This window comes from Pteropus vampyrus, unplaced genomic scaffold (genome assembly GCF_000151845.1).
Source record: "Pteropus vampyrus isolate Shadow unplaced genomic scaffold, Pvam_2.0 Scaffold24, whole genome shotgun sequence".
NCBI lineage: Eukaryota > Metazoa > Chordata > Mammalia > Chiroptera > Pteropodidae > Pteropus > Pteropus vampyrus.
The window spans coordinates 12,150,529-12,160,902 of record NW_011888805.1 but is presented as its reverse complement, the minus strand read 5'-3'; the positions used below and the strand labels follow the sequence as shown (position 1 = coordinate 12,160,902).

At 38.0% G+C, this 10,374-nt stretch overlaps 1 protein-coding gene across 2 annotated transcripts in view; it reads right to left on the bottom strand.

The window, feature by feature from the left end:
- SLC2A12 (solute carrier family 2 member 12) overlaps window positions 1–5,308 on the bottom strand; it is a 46,490-nt gene extending 41,182 nt beyond the window's left edge. For both annotated transcript variants that reach the window (XM_011356194.2, XM_023528397.1), the window contains exon 1: window positions 5,014–5,308. In XM_011356194.2, the coding sequence (XP_011354496.1) occupies window positions 5,014–5,131 (118 nt within the window). In that variant the 5' untranslated portion in view covers window positions 5,132–5,308. The remainder of the gene's footprint in view (window positions 1–5,013) is intronic.
- Window positions 5,309–10,374: the final 5,066 nt, after the last annotated feature.

The window sequence follows — 10,374 nt, the reverse complement described above, 5'->3', positions numbered from 1 at the left end:
GAAGACTGTTCATGAGAAAAAACATTGAACTAAGGTGCCCTGACTCTGCACCATTTAAGAATCTTATAAAACCAGTCTGAGTAAATAGCTGTCTCAGCTCTTAAAGCCCAAGCTAATTGAGCACTAATGGAGGGCGGTTTGGAGATCAGAACTTTTTCAACCCTGAAGCTAAAACAGTACGTCGGTTCCTCCTACTGAGAAAATGTTACCTACAAAACCAGCTTTAAGAACTAACTATTCTTAAATGAAAAATATAATCCTACACATCTACAGCAATTAAAAATTGCATTTTAAAATCAGCTGATTCACCTTCGATAAATATCTATAAATCAGTTTCCTCAGTCTGTTGTAGGGTGGATTCATTATATTTTGAGTTCTGTTTTTACCAGCTATATAAGCTCTAGACCACTAGAAAGTAGCCCCTTGAGAATTCATGAAAAATATGTCTCAAAGGCTGGCATTAAGGTTCTATCAGTTAACAGCAGGCATGTTCTTGGGATCTCTGAGCCTCAGCTCCTGCTCGCAGTCTTACCGGAGAGAAAGGTAATGTTTAAAATATTTACCAACTGGGACAGGAGCATTGACTTATCAGAATAGGCTTTGGCTATAAAAACAGTTTAAGTACACTGGTATCTGCCAGCTGATTTCTGTCACTCCAGATCAGCAGCATTGCTTGGTGGCATCTTGGCCTGGCTTCATCCATGTCTGCCAGGCCCTGCCACTGCAGGCTCCCACCGGTGTGTGTCTGCTGCCCAAGAGGTGGTCTCTGGCAAATGGCGATCTCTTTGGTGACATGATCTTAAAGGGGAACAAGAGCCTTTTAACTTTTTCTCGTTTGCCTTGAGAATACTCCCCAGCAGCACTGGCGCCTGCAGTGTTTACCCCATTAACTCGTGAATTACAGTCCTAACCTTATCCCCAGAGTCTGCCACGAAATGTCTTGCTCTTATTATTATTTTCATATTGCTCTAGTATGTCGATAGTTTTTGGAAACAAATGACATCACTTTATTTGTAGCGTTCTGGTTGTAGTGGTTCGATCGCCAAAAATGTCAAATCCTGGAACGCATAGCATAGCATTCCTACGCTTGATGCTAAATGGACGCAGGCAGGGAGCCGCACTTTGTTTTTCTGAGCAGGAAGAAGGTTAAGATTTGGGTGCGCCAATCACCACCCAGACTTTGTGGTGAAACAGCTTCCACTAAGTTTGTTTAGAGCCTCCTTCCTTCCTAGATCTTGGAGAAGCTATTTGCCTGGACCTCATAGTCACAAAAAAAGCCTCAGATATAGACAGACGTTGGATGTGATTTTCAAGGGAGGTTAAATGTACACTCAGAGACAGACAAGCTGACTGAAATGAAAGCAGAGATGGTTACATTTTTTTAAAATCTGGTCTTAACTGCACATAAAAGAGTTCATAGTCCCTCATAAATTCATATGTCTATAAATCCTGTCACTTCCTGTCAAGCTACACATAACATTTTTTTGTTATTGTTATCAGCCATTAATTTTTTAAATACACTTTTTAAAAACACGATAATTTTTGTCATGAGTTTTTCCACTTTACTTTTTAATATATGGAGAGCTCGAAAAAATGAGAATGACCCAGACCAAGGTCTTCCCAAAGTGACTGGTCTACTGTTAGAATTGCTGCTCTTGCAACTAAAGCTCTCTTATTAGGTCGAGCCGGTCGGCCTGACTTTCTCTTGGGATAAGTTTCTCTTGGGGATAAGTTTCTTTCTGAAAGTCTCTTCAGTCTCTCTTACAATAGCCCTCCCCTCAGGCTGTCCAAGAAAGCCTGAGAAAGCTGGGCCTCACTGAATTCAAGGGGGTCAGATTAGGCTAAACCTGGGAGCCCAATAGTCAGTAGGGCACAGTAAATACTCCCCAAACAAACAAACAAACAAAAAGCAAGCCCTGCCTGACCAGAGTAGGGGTGGACCTGAGGTTTGCTCAGTGTGACCCCACTCAAGGAGCCTGCGAGGGCTGGGAGGGTGCAGGTCCTCCCTTTCTCCGCCTCCCATCTTCCTACAAGAGCAGGCTGTGGTTACCTGTCTTACGTACTGACCACCTGCTCAGCTTCCATTTGTATAAAGTTCACAGCTTTAAACATTTGCGAACAACTGCCTCATTCATCTGATTAGCGGAAGAGTGCGTTTGTTAAATTTCAGACTGTGGCATCGGGGATTTAGCAGGGTCTCAGAGAACATGAAGTATAGCCCTTTCAGCTAAATGGGTGAGTCTGCTCCGAGTGATCTGGGTTCCAGTGTATTCGGTAGCTAGACCAGCAGAGCTGAGAACTTGCATTCATACAATGGATGCTGTTCTTGGTTTCTGACCTTTTGGGTAGATCCAAGAGGAAAAAGCAGTGCTGGTGGAGTTAGGGGGTACTTAAGGAAACTCTTCTCCAAGCCAGTTTTTTGAATCATGAAATTAGAAGAGCCTGGGAGACCCAGTGTCTGAGATGGAGGAACAGGAATTAGGCCTTTAGGTCAGAGGCTGCTAGGATCAATTTTGCACCAGCCACTGCGTGAACTTGGGCCAGCTATGCATCTCTGGCCTCATGTTCTCCTTGTGTGAGATGCTCCAGCAGTCTATGTTTCTCCTGTCACCTATAACTGTTGTTGGTTCCAGGCACCAGAATATCAAATTGAGCTCAACCCTGCCCTATAAGGTGAATTATAACATATCTCCAAACACTGAAAAATTTGCTACAAATGTACCCACTTTGAATCATAGATTTTTGAAATTGAATTTAAGTTCATTAGCTTTTAGTCATTGAAACACAGCATTCTTTCCAGTTTAATAGGAATTGGCTGAGAAAGACCTGCCAACACTTTTCATTGCACACACTAGCATTAAGGGGGTGCAATCACAGATTTTAGGACTTTTGTTTTGTTTCATTTTTCAGTATCTCAAATGATTTAATTACCTTGTCCTAGGTTGTATAACTCATTCCTCTTTGTGCTTTAATTTTTTTTGATCTAGGACTATAGACAAACTTGCTACCTTCAAGTGTGCAAATAATATGATAAATTTTAAGCATATTTTAAATACACCGAATTTCCTGGATGAAACTTTGGAAGTTTAAAAATATAAAAAAGTCAAAAGGAGTATTTGTCAAAAATTACTTCATTAAACCTCAACATCTTCATAAAATAGACTAAAATATAATCCCAATAGCAGAGTTCAAGTAACATAAAGTAAGTCCGTACTATACCACATAAAAATAATGTATGTATGTATACACACACACATACACACACACACACACACACACACACACACACACACACACACAATTGCCTTGCCTTTGGATACTAAGATGTTTAAAACAACTTAAGAAAACTTACAAAGGTAACAATAAAAGGTTTGTATTCATCTGAATATAAACTATATGTAGCAAAAATCAAAGATGTATTCATTTAAAATTTTAGGGAAACATTTAAGGTTCTTCATAATCAGGTTCACTTAAAATTAAATGTAAAAGATAACTTATGGTATTTATTTATTTATCATTTCTTTCCAACAGCATAAACAGTTGCACTTTAAGCAGAATTTTGTGCATGTATTCAACCTTTACAAACATACATACATCTTAAGTTGCTTCGAGATAATTGTGAACTTGTGCAGTTTAATCTATTAAGAGTATATTGTGCTTTCAGAGCCATATCAAAATTCAATGGTCAATTTTTAATTGTTATCATAGAGGCCCCTCCAGGACAAAATTTTTCATCTTCTTTGTATCATTATCATTGTTAACATTTTTGTTGCTCTCACTAACTCAGCTAATCCTTCAGTTCAATCTTGCAGAAGTTTAGAGAGAAGAATTCTTTAAATCTTACCTTTTACCCCCAAATATAAGTTTCACTTGCCTGCGTTTAGATTGAGGGGCCAGAAAACACCATTAGAGAAATCTCTGCTTAAGAGAGGGTTAGCCTGTACTGAAAGATGACCCCAGGTATTATTCATTCTAGAAGAGGGGAAGAAAGAGAAGGCTAAGCAAGGAGCAAGACAGGGAAGAATGACAGCTTTTCAGTTCCTCAGGAGGTGCCACTCTGTGTCTCCATGAGAGAGGTCGTGGATTCAATTCTAAAATCGGACAAACCCACAATGCAAACGTAAGAATACAGATCTATTCTAAGGTGAAAGATAAGTAAGTGCTTTTTGTATCATTTGATGTTTTTGATTATTCTTGAAATTCCAATATATCATCTGAGAATGTATTATGTGGCTAGGGAGAGCAGAGCTGAGGAAATCAGTAGGAAAGAGAATTATTTGTGTTTGATTTCATTTCATATTACCATTTCTGTCTATTCCTTTGAGGACAAACCGAATGAATAGAAATAGGCAGCTAAAAGTGTGCAATGTGTTTATGGGAATCGTGAATGTGGAAGTGAAGAAAAGCTTTTTGTTTAGCAAAGACAACCGAACCAAATGAAAACTTTTCCAAATTTCATCTCCCGAAGAAAAAGTACTAAACTTCAGCTTGAAAGACCAGTTTTAAAGAGAGCAGGAGCAAGGAAGCAGAGATTTTAGGTTCCAAATAAAGCTCCAATTCATTACAAACAGATGCTGGGAACTCAAAAACAAAGTTGTGTTCATTGATTATGTAACTAATAATTTTATGAAGCCTACTTAAAATATGGATTTTGAAAATGGTAATTATAATGTCTGCTTGTTACAGATTGTCCATTTGTGACAATAAATGCAAAAGTATGTGTGTGCGTGTGTGTGTGTGTTTATACATGTGAAAAAAATTTTATACATTATATTGTCAACACAATCGATGGGACCCAGTTTACCAGTAGTGGGAATTAGTCTTCACATTATAGCTCCTTGTCACTCCTCCCATGAGGTTCTGTCTCCTTCTCTCCGTGCACTTAGCACACTCACGTGTACACACACACACACACACACACACACACACACACACACACACACACACACACGTGAGACACGAGTTCAGCTTGTTGCTCTAACCGGTCTCCCGGCCCCATCTGTCTCGCTTTACCTCTAGCCCACGGAGGATGCCGGCTGCCGCTGGCTCTGTCGCTGCCATCAAGGGGATCCGCTGGTATCCCCTTCGGGTTTAGCAGACTGGGGCCCTCTGTGTTTTCAACAGGTACCATGGTCACGTAGAAGTTACAGCAGTTCCCTCTGCACCAGACCACCCCGACTTCCCCTGCTGACAACAGTAGTCACTTTCCCCATGGTCGCATGCTAAAGAAGGTGAGGGGAAAAAAGAAGAAGAAAAAAACCCAAAACAACTTCAGGGCAAATCCAATGTGATTTGTGACCAACTTTGTTTCTATTTCCGAAGGCTTTGCCCTTTTCGGTGACACAGGCTGTTGCTATTCCAAGCAGCCTATCACAGGCAGTGGGAGGGCCATGTCTCCGAGGACTGTTTTTGCCTTTAGATGCAGAGTTGGAAGCAAGGGGTTAAAAGGCTTGGGAACGAACTGGGAACCAACGGGCTCCGACTTTGCGTTTGACCATTAGCTAGGGGTGACGCTTGCATTCCTGCACCTTTGAAAAGAGGCAAAGAAAAGAAACATGCAGATTCAAACACTGGCTGAGAGTGAGGGCCCAGAATACTCACAGATGGTATCAGTTAATCTTGCAGAGAGAGGAACAATTTATGCCAAGACATACCAGAAGGAAAAGTGTGTCAATTTTTCAGCAAGACTGTTATTCCAAGAGTTGTGACACCAGTTTACATAAAGCATAAAACATCTTTATTGTTTCAACCTGATTTTACTCTAGGTGAATGCCTTATATACTCTATCTCCCTCCAAGGCCTGTCAGACAAATCAAGGCCTGGCACCAAGCATACACACACTCAAATGCATAGATTCTTTGGACTTCCTGTACTCTGGGATTATAGCAAAGTAATCCAGTTTGTTTATGTACAATTGTCTTTAAGAGAGGAACCAACCCTTAATCTTCTACCAGGTTCTGTAATAGCCTGATTATAGGAGAAGGATATTTTCAATTTGAAGAAGCCACACTAAATCGTGTGGGTATGGTGGTCACGTAAGGCTACCAGAAAGAGGATTTTTTCCCCTGATTTGTGAGGGCATTTATAGAAAATTTCTTACAGAGTTATGGCAGTTTACCTTCAGCTTTGTATTTAGCAAATCATATTTATTAAAAAATCTTGAGTGGAAATTAGAAATGATTTTAGAAAACCATTCATCAGAAGTGAAAACTAAAATTTATGGAGCACTTATTATGTGCCAGAAACTGTGTTAAGGACATGAACTCAAATGATTCTTTTAGGAAAAACTTGTGAGGCAGGTACCCATTTAACAAAAGAGGATATGAAAGCTGAGTAAGTGGCCTAAGGTCTCACAGCTAGTCAGTGGCAGAGCTGAGACTATAAGGCAGGTAGTCTAATGCTGTAACTCTCCTATATCCTATATCCTATATCCTAAATTTCCAGCATTCTCCTTCTCTGATTTTCTTGGCTTCCTTAACTTTCAGCCCTTCTTGACCTAAAGAAGATGCCATGAAATATGGGTCCTAGTCATTCATCCGGACAGAGAAAAGAATTTGTGCTTATATAGGCATAAGTTGAACCACGGAGAATTCATTTTCTGCATTTTGGCTGAATTATAACACAGCTCTAAATTAATTTATCATTTATACATTTCTTTTACTCATCATTAGCTATTTCTATATTTTTCTTATCCTTCAGAGAATCAGGTAGCAAATGAAAACAAACCTGTAATAATTCAACTAGTATTTATAATGCACCTGTTTAATGTCTGCTGAGAGTGTTGGAAAATGAAAGTTCTCCAAACACAGCCCAGCCCTCTCCTGATGAAGAGGTGAGTAATTCAGAATCCCACAGAATCCCACTAAAGAATGTAGTGCAGTGATGCTTTAGTTTTTTATTTGTTCGCAGGATATGTTAACGATTGTAGGAGCAGCAGTTTTTATCTGTGGGACACATATTTTTCATCAGCTCTTCATCTTCTCTGGGCTTCTATCTTCTTTCTGCTCAGAACCAGTGACCTCAGTGAGGGACATGCTCTTGCAATGAATCAGCTGTATAATTGCTTTGTTTATGATCCCAGGCTCTGTGTCTCCAGCAGCTTCTTGGCACCATGGAAGTGTTGGGGTGTTTGCCATAGTCTTTGAGCAGGCAAAAGAAAAACGTAATTCCGGAATTCCTTATAATAGCTAAAAGCAATTCAACAATTCTCACCTTGCTTTCTGTAGCGAAACCATACAGGAACTCCTAAGTCATAAATCAACAAAAAATCGAAAGGACCAAGCAAGCAATGTGACTGGCCACATTGCCTCCAGGTACACTGTTGGACATTCCATTGTTGGCCTGACTTGGGCCTCTGGCTATTGCAAACTGTTCGCTGACTTTACTCTCTTAACTGAGAGGAAAGTTTAGAGAGAAAATTCTTTTCACCCAGGCTGGAGGGGAATATTCTCCTGCCTAAATTTCCTTAAGAACCCTGTACTTCTCCTTCAGTCTTTTGCACATTTATATTATATTTATTATAATTATATGCAATGATTTGACTAAATCTACCTGATCTGCTAGATAGTAAGGTCCACGAGCATGTGGACTATGTCTTTTTGGTTCATTATGATATTAAAAGTATCTGGCATAGAGTGAATACTCAGTAATATTTGTTGGCTAACAGACTGATACCTGTAAATCCAATCAACTTTATCATTTCCAGAGTGTAAGCTAAAGAAGTCAAGCATCTGTTTGTCTTGTGCATTCCTGCATTCGTCCATCTCAGTACAATACCAGGCATGTAGTAGAACCTTAATGAATAGTTGTTAAGTAAATGAGAGCTCACAATAGAGCTGATAGTGAGCTGAATAACTATTTTGTTATTTACTATCAAAACACAAATGAGGATCGCCTATAACACTTCGTCCTTTCTTCTTTCTGTTAATCTCTTTAGAACAAGTATAACCATTGGCTATCCTTCCTTCTTGGGGTTTGAGCCACTACCCTCATTAACAGCCGTTCCTCCATCCAAGAAATGTATAATCAGCAGGAAGATAGTTCATCCCCCATAATCCCAATAGTTTTGCTATTACCATCGTAGACCACTTTTTCAGGGGCAGTGCTACCAAATCCAAAACTACGTATCATGACTTGTAAATTGACAAAGCAGGTAGGAGGATGGAACAGAAGACAAGCAACATCACAAGGCATGAGGACATCTATTGTATACCAGACCTATTTTTGTGGCAATTTTTCTTAAACTCCGTAACTTTATGAAGTAAATATTATTACTTCCATTTTGCAGATATTGAAGCTTAGAACTTTATGGAACATATCCCAGGTCAAAAACCACTTTCCAATGTTTTATCATGACGCTTTTCAGGCATAAGAAAAACCTAGATTTTATAATTAACATTTTACTATGTGTGCTCATTTACCCAGCTATCTGCATACCAATTCTTCCACATTGTTCCATTACATTTTATGCATATCAAACTAAGTTGAAATATTTCAGTATGTGTGTTATTAGCTTGAGTTTAATATTTGTTTAGGTTCTCTTTTCTTTTTCCTTTTAGACATTTTACATGCAATGAAGTGCATCATTATATGCACTTCTTTGGGTACCATTATATGAATTCAAAAAAGCTCATACGTATGTACAATCCAAATCCCTTTTAAGTTACAGAACATGACCATCATCCCAGAAAGTTCCTTTACGTGTCTTCTGAGTAAATTTCCACCTCAACCTATAGAAGTACTAATGTTTTGATTTGCTTCCATGTGGGTTACTTCTGTCTGTTGTACCTCTTCTTATAATGGAATCATAGAGTATGTATTCTCTGTATGGCTGCTTTCACCAAGCATAATTTTGAAATTCATCCATGGTTTTGTGTGTATTAGTAGTTCATTCTGCTTATTTCTGAATAGTGTTCCACTGGTGAATATACCACAGTTTATTTATCCATTTTCCTACTGATAGATACCTGGGTTGTTTTGTTTGGGCTATTATAAATAAAGCTGTGATGAGCATTCTTGTACAAGTCTTTTTGCAAAACATAACATTTCAAAGCACAGTGGTCCAAGTCTATTTGATTCCAAAATCCACATGTTTTCCACTACACCCTATGGCCTCTCTGCAGTGCATCCCATTGCACTATGTTTACGTGAAATGTACCTCCAGAGGATTTTTGGTTTTTTGGGGTTTTTTTTGTTTTTGTTTTTTTTTTTATCCTAAAATGGCTCATTACACTGCAAACACAAATGGGGAAATGTGACTTTTAGACAAAAAATATCCAGATACAAATTTAGCCCTTTATTAACCATATTTCAATAAAATACTCATCCTGGTATGATTTTTTTGAAGAGTATTTGTTATTTTACCTGTTTATACTATCTAAATAACTCCTTTTAGAGAGAAGTTTTTAGTATAACTATTTTCTTACGTGTAGAATAATACCAATCATAACATATTGATTAAAGCTCCTCAGATTACAGAAGTATGGTTAAATTCATTATGATATGTCTGCTTGATATAAAATTATATAATAAATCATTAAAAGATAGCAATGCAAGGAAACATTATTTCTATTATTTTAGATGGGAAAATCAGAGTAGAAAATTGCATGCTGACTACCATTACATTAATTTTTAAAATTATATGTGTGCATTGGTAGAGACTAGAAGGGAACTTGGAAAAATTGAAAATAACTAATATATTGGAATGGTAATCTTAGGCCACGTTAAGGAATTTAGACCAATCCTAACTGTGCGTAAACTATGTGTAAAAAGTATTATCTGAAAAAGTTGTTTTCTTAATGTTGTTATACTATTGTATGTCTAAGCATAAATCTGAAAAAAGTTCTTCAAATTTAGGGCCGCTATATACTATTGTACAATTTATACACTATATAACTATAGGTGGCCATTCCCATTCATAGAGAGCAGAGGTTTCTTTGTTAATTTATAAAACAAATTTTCCAGAAAATGATTTTTAAAAATATCAAAAAGGGGCAGCTTTTTCTTATTTGCACAATGATGCATTTGGGCAACTAATAGGGCTGTTCAAATTATAAACTTTTTTTAATCATAGTGTCTTAACTGTTAGTTTAGTCTATGTCTGCTTTCGTACTGCTTAACTATATAAAATGAGTACTCTTCTCCATTTGATTACTATTTTTCCAAATAAATTATTTCTAATTTTCAGATTTTCTTTGGTACTGTTACCGTGTTCTTTGAATGAAGGTATTCACGCACACGCAAAGATTTATTCAATGACTAAGCCTTTCCTTTAGGTTATACTTACTTTTACACCATGATGTCAGGAAAAGTTGCTCGATCTTATGTGACAACAGCAGCCTTTATTGACTTGAGAGCTCTGGCCCACTTTCATTA